The 11,721-nt window shown below is 60.9% G+C and overlaps 1 protein-coding gene across 2 annotated transcripts; it reads left to right on the top strand.

The window, feature by feature from the left end:
• Nucleotides 1–1,763: 1,763 nt before the first annotated feature.
• On the top strand, nt 1,764–11,415 carry C11H15orf39 (chromosome 11 C15orf39 homolog). Of its 2 annotated transcripts, XM_024128919.3 has the most exons (3): nt 1,764–1,908; nt 5,206–8,047; nt 9,964–11,415. In XM_024128919.3, the coding sequence occupies exon 2, from the start codon at nt 5,256–5,258 to the stop codon at nt 8,034–8,036; it is 2,781 nt and encodes a 926-aa protein (XP_023984687.1). In that variant the 5' UTR covers nt 1,764–1,908; nt 5,206–5,255; the 3' UTR covers nt 8,037–8,047; nt 9,964–11,415. The 2 variants fall into 2 exon arrangements, with proteins under 2 accessions (XP_023984687.1, XP_028351662.1); XM_028495861.2 differs by lacking the exon at nt 9,964–11,415 and having other exon boundaries at nt 5,206–8,512.
• The last annotated feature ends 306 nt before the right edge of the window (nt 11,416–11,721 follow it).

Here is an 11,721-nt window from a genome sequence, read left to right on the forward strand (position 1 = left end):
GCAGGCTTCAGGAGTTGTGGCACGTGGGCTCAGTAGTCGTGGCTCACGGGCTCTAGAGCACAGGCTCAGTAGTTGTGGCGCATGGGCTTAGTTGCTCTGCGACATGTGGGATCTTCCGGGCCCAGGGTTCGAACCCGTGTCCCCTGCATTGGCAGGCAGATTCTTAACCACTGTGCCACCAGGGAAGCCCTGGGCTGAAGATTCTTAATTGGCCCCCTTGGGGTCTCGCCAGGCTCATCCTGGCCTGGGTGGGCTCCGCTCAGGCTCAGAGAGATTGAAGGGAACACCCAGCCCGCTAAGCATACAACCCGAGAGTTCTGAGACTGGACCCTAAGAGCTGAGAACACTGCCCTCCACCCAGCCCCTAATTACAGGGCAGAGGCGGGGGAATGGGTGGCATGGAGGGGAGGCCAGGTTGGTGAAGAGCAAAAGTGGGGAAGAACAGCCTGTGAGCTGAGGCCTGGCCATGACTCCTACTTGTCAGCACACAGATGCACTTTCCTGATCCCAGACTGCTGTGTGACTTTGGGAAAGCCCCAACCTTCTCTGAGTCTCTGCTTGCTAGCTCTCTCCAAACACTATTTCTAAGGAGCCTCCAGCTCTCAGTTAAGTGACACCCTCTCTGCTGTCCCCAGGTGACCTTCACTTCCTCTTCCTCCCTGCAGTGCCCAGCCCCTGCTGCTCAGCTCCAGCTGCTCTAGCTGCTTCTTTACTCTTGGAACCTGTGGCCTTACACTTGCTCTGCCCTTTGACTCAGGCAGGCCTGACCTTTGGGATCTGAGCAAGTGGCCTGGGTGGTTTTGTCCCATGAACTTGCTCTGACCTTTGGCATGTTCCCCTGTTCCCTCTCTCCACTGCACACACCTGTCCCCAGTCCTTGGGAAGCCCAGGAAATGTGAGGGACCACGTTTTTCAGAGAAGGTAGCAGCATCAAGGGGCTTCTCATCCAACATCAGGTGTCCCAGAGAGGGCAAACTGAGAAAGCCCTTCCACCACTCCAGGCCCTCTCTTGGTAACAGACCATTCCTGGCTGGGGATGCTCACCCCATCCCACCTCCCAGGCCTCACGTGCTCAGGCTTGTCTTACTGAGGGAGATTTGTCCTAAAGGTTCAGAGGCCACTTAACAAACCTCCCAGCATCCTCATTCCTGGCTCACTCCAAGGATGGGGAAATCACCCCTTCCTCAGACAGGTATGGTGTCCTAACAGGAGTTGAGATACATTTGTTTGGAATTTGCCCTCACTGGCTGCACCAAGATGAGGGGACAGACTAAGGAGCCCTTCTCCAGCCTCCTAATGCAACTGTACTAGCCCAAGAGAGCCAGATATTTTATTTTAATTATTATTTTGAGAGCCAGATATTTTAATACAGACTCTTCTAAGCCTTACGACACAACCACTATGATATAATCCCAGTTTTACTAAAATAAGGAAACTAAAGCTCATGAGGTCAAGTGGTGGGCGCAAAGCTAGAAAGTGACAATGAATGAATGATCTAACGGAGTGATTGAATGAAGGCGTGGGATGGGCGCGCCAGGCGATGGTTCGCAGAGTGCGGTGGGTACAGACTGTGCACAGCGCCCGCGGCCCGGTCCCCAGAGGGCTGGCAGAGGCAGGCCCTTCGCACCCCGGGGCTCAGGGGAGCGCAAGCTCCCAGAGGCGCGGCCGGGCTCTGCCCCAACCGCGCGGGCCGCCCCGCCCCCGCTCCGCCCCCAGCCCGCCCCGCCTGGGACCGCAGACGGCGCCCGGCGGCGGCGCGAAAGGCAGCGAGGCGGGTGGCTCCGGGCTCGGTGCTCACCGCGACTTCCCGTGCAGGGCCCGGCAGGACAAGGACCCGCGGCCTCGGCGGCGCTGGAGGATGCGGCCGCGGCCCCGGGCAGCAGCAGCGGGAACCCCGGTGCCCTGCAGGTAGGAGCTCGCCCACTCGGCGGGCGCGGAAACTTGGGCCGAGTTTGCAGGCGGCGCGTGGGGAAGGGGCGGGTGGCGCTGCCCCAGGGCGCCCCTGCCGGCCGGCCCGGGGATGGAGCGCGCTGGGCCTGGGCTGAGGTGGCGTGGCTCCTGGCTGCCGCGGACCCCCGGCTGGCGGGCTGCGGGGCAGGGGTCGCGCCGCTGCCCCAACTTCCCCCGGACTTCGAGGCCCCCGAGGCCTGGTAACTCTCTGGAGCCCCGGCGGGGCCCTGGCGCCCGATACGGCGTGGGCCTGGCGAAGAGGAGCTCAGGCCGAGCCCTCGGGCCTCCCGCGGGGCCCGGCTCACGTGGACTGCCCGGGCGGAGATGAGGGGGCGGCGGGGGGCTGGCCTTGGGGGCGTCTGGCACTGAGGCGCCGCGGGGCCCTGGACGCGCCCTACTGGGACGGGACGGCCCTGCGGTTTCCTCGCTACGGCTTGACTCACCCTCTGGCCGTAGCCCAGGCTGGCGGGATCGCCCCGAGGCGGTGGCTGCCCGGACTCTGCTGCCGGGCCGCCCACTGCCCCCGCCCTCCCGCCAGTCTTTGGGTGTCGGTCCGTGGGGCTGGGTGCGCGGGGGCCCGAACGAGGGGAGAACGCAGTTCTGGAGGGGCGTGTGTGCAGATATGGGCCAGACACGTACTTGCAGGCACGGGTTTGCATGGGTGGCGGCGGCCTGTGTATCGGCCTGCTGGGGTGCACGTGCGCCCCAGCGCCGCAGGGAAGGGCATGGGGACACCCGGAAGCCGCCGGGGTCGGGTGTGGCGGCAGCCCCAAAGCTAGGTCGGCTGAGGGCCCCAGGCACCGGAGTTATGGGCCAGGCAGGTAGGGGAAAGGGGGTGGAGCGGATCCCGCGACCCTTCCCCCACCACGAGAGCCTGGGCTGCCCCTAGATGCGGTTGCAGCGTGGGCAGGGCCCAGAGCCTCAGCTGGGGGAGGTGTGAGAACACGGGAAGGGGAGCCGATTCCGTCCTCTAATAGAGTCCAAGCGCTGGCCACAGCCGGGCAGATCGCTCTCTTTTTCCTAGTCTTGCCCCGCGTCCATCCGGAGACCCCTTAGGCGTTGGAAGAGGGAATTGAGCCACGAAGCTGTTTGCTCCCCCTGCTGCTTAGGGCAGGGATGGCACAGCGGTGGTGGGCTCTTCTGGGCGCTGCTTGAGGTTGGTCCTCCCAGCCCAAACGCAACCTCAGCCAGCAAGCAGCTTGGTGGCCCAAAGGGTGATGTGACCCTGCCCCCTGGGGTCCCGCCCTCCTCCGAACAGTTGCTTGCCTCTTGCTGCGTGTGTGTGAGGGAAGGAGGCACCTACATTTTGGCTACCGTTTAGAGTGGAGAGGGGCCTCGCTTGAGGGAGTGTGTAAAATATTGGGCTCTCCCCATCTCCTAAGAGCCGGAGGTAATATTACCCCCCTACCCTTCATAGTCCTCTACTGGTTCCCTGGAGCCCCCATATCTCCCCCAAAGACTCTTGGGGGTCCCAAGTGGCCTCACCTTTATTGGGCTAAGTCCCGGGGGGGTGTCTCAGGAAGTCTCCAGGGTCAAGGGCACGCAATGGGCAGAGTCTAGGAGAGAAGGGCTCTTGGGCCCGGGGGTGGGTATGGAGAAGGCCCCAAGGAGTGTGTGGGGGAGGTGAGACTAGAGCCAGCACTTATTAACCCAGAGCTCCCCAAGGGCAGGGGGGCTCAGCACTCCCCAAACCATACAACCCCTTCTTGCAAAGTTGCTGTGCAGCAGGGTGGGGGCTTTCCCCTTGGGGTGCAGGGCCCTGTCATAGGGCAGTGCTATCGGTATTGTTGCTCTGGTGCTCCTTCCTGCCTTCTCGGAGCATCCACTTCTCCAGGCTGGCCTGAGGTGTTGGATTCTGGCGAGGAGATGAGACAGCTTTCTTTCTGAGTTGTGTCTGGCTTCCTTGGTGCACTTAGGCTGGGATGAGAGTAGGCATTGGCCCCCATATTACCCTTGGCTTTTTCTGTCCCCAAAATGTGCTGGTCTAACTCTGAGTGTGTGGGTGTCGTTGGCCGCCAGCCGGAAGGGAGAAGACTGAGAGAGGGGGCTGGTCTTGGCTTGGTGAAACTTGTGACACCTGTCCCATGGCCTAATGATAGCAAGATTGAGCTGAGTCATCCTTTCTAAGCCACCTGAGGGTTTTGGGGAACAGGGCACTGGGGGAGGTAGAAGCAGGTCAATGTGGTCCTAGTAGACTGGCCTCAGATGACCCCCTCCTGGGCCATTGGGTGCCTGCTGCCTTGAGGAAAGCCACACTTGACCTCCCTGAGCCTAGGTCCCAATCCTTGCTTGGCCTTGCTTGAGGACCTTAGTCTTTTCTCTGGTACTCAGTTTTTCCATCAATACAATGGGGGTCATTGCCAACTAGCACTTTGTGACCCCTGGAAGCTCCTTCTCTGCATATTCACATCCTCTCGCCTCCCCACCTGCTTCATGGTCCTGTGCTGCCCCCATGTTCTTGGAATAGCTGCAGTTTAGGGGCTGGGATGGGCACAGGTTCTCCTCCCCTCCCCTTTTGGGAGCTTCCTGTTGGCGCCACAGCACCATCTGCTGGACGGCCTTTGCTCTCCTCCTGGGGGGTGGGTCTGGGGTGGGTCTAGGGTGCTGGGTGGGGCTTATACAAAGGGTTGTGCTGGGGTACTGCCCTCTAAAACCAAGCCCAGTATCTGTCCTCCTGGGCCTAGGGACCTGGGTTCCAGGCCTGGCTCTGCTGTTTTCGATGAGACTGGCAGGTCAAAAAGTGAGATCTAGAGTATCACAGGAAATCTGAATTTGTAGACATCGCCTGATTCCACGTCTTGGCTGCTGTAGGCATCTAGAGATCACTATGGCATCTTGGAGTAAGAGCTTGTAGTGAGAGGTAGGAAGCCTGCCTCTCCTCCCATCTCTCATCAGTGAGGTGTGGGCAGGAGGAGTAGCCAAGCGAAGCGATCCTCAGACTGTCTTCTACAAAGTCTGAAATTGTGGAGGGGGTCTTGGGAGTCATGTGGAGGAAAGCTGAACAGAAGGGGCTCCTGGAGTGGGGGCGGGGGTATGTTAGGGCTGCTGTACAAGAATTCATTTTACAAAGGATTCTGCAGCTTACAAAATAAAGTTGGCTCATGCCTTCATTCATTCATCCATACAGTCTTTATTGAGCATTTACTAAGTGCCAAGTTCTTGGGCATGGCAATGAGCCAGCAAGAGCAACAGCCTTCTTTTGCTTGCCTGTAACCTGTTTTTCTGACAGCCCCTGCCTCTCCCTCTCTCTCCCAGGTCAGCAGTTGAGTAGCTGGGGCCCTGGAGGGCTTGAAGCCTTCACAGTGATGGCGGAGAAGCGGCCACTGGGGACCCTGGGGCCTGTGATGTATGGCAAGCTGCCCCGCCTAGAGGCAGACTCTGGGCCCGGGCACAGCCTGCCCCCCTCTGCTGGTAACCAGGACCCCTGCAGCTACAAGGGTGCCTACTTCTCCTGCCCCGTGGGGGGTCCTCCGAAGACAGGGTCTGAGCGGTTGGCATCCTGGACCCCATATCCACCCTTGTACCCCACCAGCATGGCAGGACCCCCACTTCGGGCAGACAACCTTCTGACCAGCTGCCTGCTCTACCGCCCGCCCACAGAAAGCTCCGAGAAAGTACAGGACTCTGGCCCCGTTGAGCTCCTACCCTTCGGTCCCCAGGCTCACTCCTACCCAGGCCCACCACTGGCGGCGCCCAAACCTGTCTACCGCAACCCTCTGTGTTATGGGCTCTCAACCTGCCTGGGGGAAGGGGCAGCAAAGAGGCCTCTGGATGTTGATTGGACGCTGGTGACTGGATCCCTGTTACCCCCCGCCGACCCATCTTGTTCTCTGCCCCCAGCTCCTGGCAAGGGCCAGTCCCTGGATGGCACCTTCTTGCGTGGGGTGCCAGCTGGGACATCTGGCAAAGACTCCTCGGTGAGCTTCTCCCCGTGCCAGGCATTCTTGGAGAAGTATCGGACCATCCACAGCACGGGCTTCCTGGCCTCCAAGTATGCAGGTCCTTACTCTGGGGACCCCAAGCAGGCATTGTCCGAGGGACCCTCCAGTCCTTGGACCCAGCTGGCCCAACCTCTGGGACCAGCCTGCCAGGATGCAGTGCCCACCCACTACCCACTGCCCCATCCCGCACAGGCCCTCCCTTGCCCTCCAGCCTGTCGCCACCCAGAGAAGCCGGGCAGCTATGGCTCAATGCTTCCACCACAGCCTCCGGGAGCCCATAAGGGGGCTGGGTACCCAGCTGGTGGGCTAAGCAGCCCCTACCTGAGGCAGCAGGCAGCTCAGACACCCTATATGCCCCCAGTGGGGTTGGATACTTATTCCTACCCTTCTGCCCCCCTCCCAGCACCCTCGCCAGGCCTCAAGCTGGAGCCACCTCTTGCCCCACGCTGCCCAGTGGACTTTGCCCCCCAGACGTTGGGCTTTCCTTACGCCCGGGATGACCTCTCTCTCTATGGAGCATCCCCAGGGCTCGGAGGGACGCCACCTTCCCAGAACAGTGTGCAGGCTGTGCCACAGCCCGGTGCCTTCCAGCGGGCATGCCAGCCTCTGCCTGCCAGCCAGCCATGCTTAGAGCCTGCAAGGCCTGCAGAGAAGCCAGTGCAGGAAGCCGAGGAGAAGATGTGGCTGCCCAGCTGCAGGAGAGAGCAGCTCCAGCCCCAGCTCGATGAGCACCCTGGGGCACCCATCATCATTGGAGATAGTCCAGTTCCACGCACCCCACCGGCACTCCCGCCCTGTGCCCAGGAGCGCCAGTCTCTTCCGCGGAACGAGGGCACACTGCCACCCAGCTCCCCACCCATGCCTATTATCGACAACGTCTTCAGCCTGGCCCCCTACCGTGACTACCTGGACGTGCAGGCACCTGAGGCCACAGCTGAGCCAGACCCGGCCCCAGCCCCCAGTGAGAGCCATGACAAAGACTGCAGGGGATCTCTGCCTGGCCGGGAAGCCCCCTCGAGAGTGCACGCCTCACTTAAGGAGGAGGTGGCACTGGACTTGAGCGTGAAGAAGACCGCGGCAGAGGCCCCCCCTACCCAGGTCCCTCATCCCGCAGGGCATGCTAAGCCCACCGCGGCTGTGGATGTGCCAGGCGTGGGAAACACAGTCTCCGACCTGCCAGGTGTGGGGGACACAGTCTCAGATCGGCAAGTCCTGAAAAAGGTAGTCACAGAGGCACCAGACCTGCCTGGGGTGCCATTGACCACAGAGGCGACCCCAAGGACCAACTTCCACAGCTCTGTGGCCTTCATGTTCCGAAAATTCAAGATCCTCCGGCCAGCACCCTTGCCTGCAACTGTGGTTCCAGCCGTGGTCCCAGCTGTGCCCACCTCAGCCCCTGCCCGGCCTGCACCCACCCCCACACCTGTGCCCGCTGGACTACAGATTCTCACCCAGCCCTTGCCCGTGGCCTGCTTCAACCTGGCGCTGCCCAGCCCTCCAGCTGTAGCCATGACCTCCCCCGCCTCGGCCCCTGCTCCGGCTCCATCGCCGGCTCCGGCTCCGGCTACAGTTGTAGGCCCCGCTCCAGCTTCTACTCCCGCCACAGCAGACTCCCCAGAGCAACACTTTGCAGGACTGCACGCCTCCTTGTGTGATGCCATCTCGGGCTCAGTGGCCCACTCCCCGCCGGAAAAGCTGCGCGAGTGGCTTGAGACGTCTGGGCCTTGGGGCCGGGCGGCGTGGCAGGACTGCCAGGGTGTGCAGGGGCTGCTGGGCAAGCTGCTGTCCCAGCTGCAGAGCTTCGTGTGCACGCAGCAGTGCCCCTTCCCCCACGTGGTGCGGGCCGGGGCCATCTTCGTGCCCATCCACCTGGTGAAGGAGCGGCTGTTCCCGCGGCTGCCACCCGCTTCCGTGGACCACGTGCTGCAGGAGCATCGCGTGGAGCTGCGGCCCACCACACTGTCGGAGGAGCGGGCCCTGCGGGAGCACGCCCTGCACGGCTGCACGTCGCGCATGCTGAAGCTGCTGGCGCTGCGCCAGCTGCCCGACATCTACCCTGACCTGCTGGGCCTTCAGTGGCGAGACTGTGTACGCCGCCAGCTGGGTGAGCATGGGGCAGCCCCAGTAGCCACCGGAGCTGTGTGAGCGAGTGACAGGTGTGTGGGCTGTGTGAGTGGTCACAGCCAGGGGCTGAGGGATTCCCGGGCTTCTGGAAAGAGCTCGTGCCTAGGGAGGGGGCTGGCCTTCCAGGGTAGGCTCTGTGGACGCCCCCATCCCTCTTCACCCCCCGCATCAATGAGCGCCTGCACAGTCTCCTTTTTTTAAGTCTCTGAACATGCCAGCTGCTCTGTCCCCAGGAAAACTTGGCCCTCCCTGGCGCAGCGTCCTCCCAGGTTCCCCCCTCATCCTCCGTTGTGCCTGTCTGAGGTCATCTCCCCCTGTGTCTGTCTCGCCCCGCCTCCCCTCTTCTGAGCTCAAGCCCCAAATACCTGACTGCATGCTGGGCTTCTGCACCTGGGGTCTCTTCAACCCTTAACTCCTCCCAAACCACACTCCTGACCTTTCCCCTGAGCTCACTTCCCACCCCAGTCTTTCCCGTCTCAGTGAGCAGCACTGCACTCATCCAGCACCTCATACCCCAAACCTGGGAGGGGTCCCACCCTCCCTCCCTGAACACCTTTAAATGTGTAATTCCCCAGTCCTCCCAGATATTTACACACACAGAAATTGCCTGTAAGGCGGAGCGTCATCTTGTGGTTTGCCTTTCCCTACCAAATAATCTGTGCACGGTGTTCTCCAATGTGCTGTTTTTGTGTCCGAGAGCATCTTCTGCATCAGTTCAGGTAGCTGGACCTTGCTCTCGGGAGTGGCTGTAGTGCCTCATGGCGTGTACCATCAGGATCACACTTCTTCAGCCGCAGCTTTGGTGATGGTGTCAAGTGGTATCTGTCGTTGCCTGTCCTACTTCAGGACATCTGGCACTGAGGCCAGAGGCCCGCTCTGTAGTCCCCCTGCCTTACGTCTGCCAGGCCTCTGGTTGTGTCTCCACAGAAACTCTTTCTTGTCCCCTCCCCATCCTGGCAGCCTTGCCCTGGGCATTTACCTGGTCCAGACTCCATATCGGGGTGGAGAGGGGGGCCTGAGGCAGTGAGGTGCTGATGTGGAGTTTGGGGTGTGGGTGATGAGCATTGCTGAGCACTTACAAAGTTGGGGCATTCGCCCTAATGGGGTGCAAAGAAAATGCAAGTACAAGCATTCTATTCCTGGGTGAGAAAGAGTGAAGGTGGGTGTCATGCCTCACTCACAAGCCCCCCAGCCAGTCTTCTCTCTAGACATTTGGGCTCTCTGGGGCCCAGAGAGGGACAGATCCTCTGGACAGTGGGTCACAGGCAAATCACAGACCCCTCCTGCTCTGACCAAGCCTACGAGAGTCTGGGGCCCAGCTTCCCACCACTGGCTGCATTTTGGTGCCCCCGTCCCCATTCGCTCCCGTATCCTTATGGGGCCACTCCTCAGTGGTGTCCTTAGACAGTGCTCCCCTGACAGCCTCCCTTCCAAGTAGGTGTGCTTTTGGTCAGAAGCCCCCTCCCATTCCCTTCACCCCTTCCTCCACTCCCTCCCTCCGGGCACTGCTCTCTGGGCAGTCCCTGCCTGGCTCTTGTTCCGGTTCTGGGGGTGATGTGGCAGAAGAATGATGGCACCCTTATATGTGGCAGGGTCCTCTTCTCTCTGTGCCTCAGTTTCCCCACCTGTTCAGTGAGCCTTTGGATCAGACCAATGGTTTCTGGCCTGTTGAACCCCTTTCCTCTTGTCCTTGCACCCAAAGGGTTCCTGGGGCTTGCCCTCATTAGATAGAGTGCTGGTATCACCTGGGGAGAAGCACACCCTTTCGGCTTGACGAGCATGACAGTCTGGCCAGTGTGCACATGCTGGGAAGGGTCATGATGTCTGGGCGGCCAGGGCCGCCCTGACCTGGGACAGTAGAGCCACTGGTCTAGATGGCTTTGGAGGCCTGGAGATGGGACTTGAGGGTGTTGGGGGTCTGCAGCCTGACGGTTTGTTCATTTTCTAGGTGACTTTGACACTGAGGCTGGATCTGTGCCCTCCTCAGAGCCCACCGTGGCCAGAGAGGAGCCAGAGAGCCTAGACCTGGCTTGGAAGTTGTCTGCCCCCAAAGCCAAAAAGCCGGGGAGGAAGCCACCAACCCCTGGCCTGGAGAAAGCAGAGGCAACTGCTGGAGGAGGGTCCCGAGGTGCCTCACCCACCCCTGCTGCTGGTGCCAGCTCGCCCGGCCCCGCGATGAGGGCGCGCTTCCGCAGCTTGCTCGAATCCGCCTGGCTCAGTGGCCTGGCTCTGCCCACTTGGGGCCACAAGGCCTCAGGACCCGACCGGACCGCGCCCCGCCCCCAGCTGTTGGGCAGCCAGAGCCATCAGCTGTAGCCTTGGTCGCCTCTGCTGTTTGGAGATCTGGGGATCACTCTCTGTGCCCTGCTTCTGCCCGTCCAGCTGCTGAGGGCCAGGAATGGACATGGCCTTGGGGTTTCTCCAGCTCTTACCCTGCCCCCGCCCCCCACCCCAGGCTGGGCTGAGAGCCCCTGAACTTTTAACTTGAGGGCCTTTATCAGAAAGGACTACTTCCTATTTCTTCCTTAGAGAAAAACGTGTGGGCTTTGGAGCCCGACAGACTTGGGCTTGAATCCTGGCTCCTTTTCCTTGCTGTGTAAACGGGCGGGCCACATCCTCTCTTGCGCCCTCAGTTCCCCATTTGTAAAATAGGACAACACAGCCTACCTCACAGGGTTGTTGTGGGGTGATTCCTGACACACACCCATCACGGTTTGCTCTCTGCTTCCTGCCCAGGACAGGAGCCTAGATCTCAGCCAGGGCCTGGAATAGGAGGCTGAGGCCCGCAGAACCTTCCTCTAGAAAGTCTTGATGTATCACAGGACTTGGTCATCTTAGAGTGGTATGTTGTCCAGTGTATATGGCCCACACACTTTCTAGAGTCACTTCCCAGGAAAGCCTAGGGCTACATACAGCCCCAGCATTTGGGGTTGGGCCCTAACCCCCGAGTCTGGAGCTCCCTGAGGGAGCCTTCCCCTCCCATCCCCTGCTACAGGGGGTGCAGGGATACAGCCTGGGGCTGGCATCCTTGTCCTGGGCCTGCTGCTTTCACCCCTGGGAGCCCCTGGCCTGTGCTGAATTGACACCAGTGAATTCCCTGAGGTGCCGCCCCAACCTGGTGCATTTTCCCAGGAAAGTTGTGTGTTTGCCGGAAGCCAAGCAGCTGCAGGGACTCGGGGACTAAAAAAGGGACAGGCTGAGTGACAGCTCAGTCCTGCGAGGTCTCCGAAGATGTCGACTAAGGACCTTGGCCCTCCCCAAGCCAGGGCCCCATCAGCCAGGCCTGCTGTGGGGTTACCTTCTTGCAGAGTGCTGAACTGAGCCAGAGGCTGGCAAGCTGGGCCCTTAGCCTAGTTAAGGTCTGTAATAAGGCTGTGGGCCCTGGAGGCAGGCCATTAAACGTGAAGGCATTTGGGTTGTGTTTGGACATGGGGCCTGACTGTCTTGTGGGGAGGTCATAGATTTCAGATGTCATCGCCAGGTGATGTCATCGCTAGCCCTTCAGTCAGAGGCTGCAGCTCTCCCTGCTCCCAGCCCAGAAGATGCTGAGGCCGACAAGCACGCTGTACCCACTAGCTCCGGCCACATGGGCCCTCACCACATGCCCACGGGGCAGCCGTTTCCCTGCTCAGGCAAAGCCTCTCCCTCCTGAGACCCATGTGGGTTCTGGTGGTCGCTGGTCTGTAGCCCACTGCCCAGTGAGAAA

Source organism: Physeter macrocephalus, chromosome 11 (genome assembly GCF_002837175.3).
Source record: "Physeter macrocephalus isolate SW-GA chromosome 11, ASM283717v5, whole genome shotgun sequence".
NCBI lineage: Eukaryota > Metazoa > Chordata > Mammalia > Artiodactyla > Physeteridae > Physeter > Physeter macrocephalus.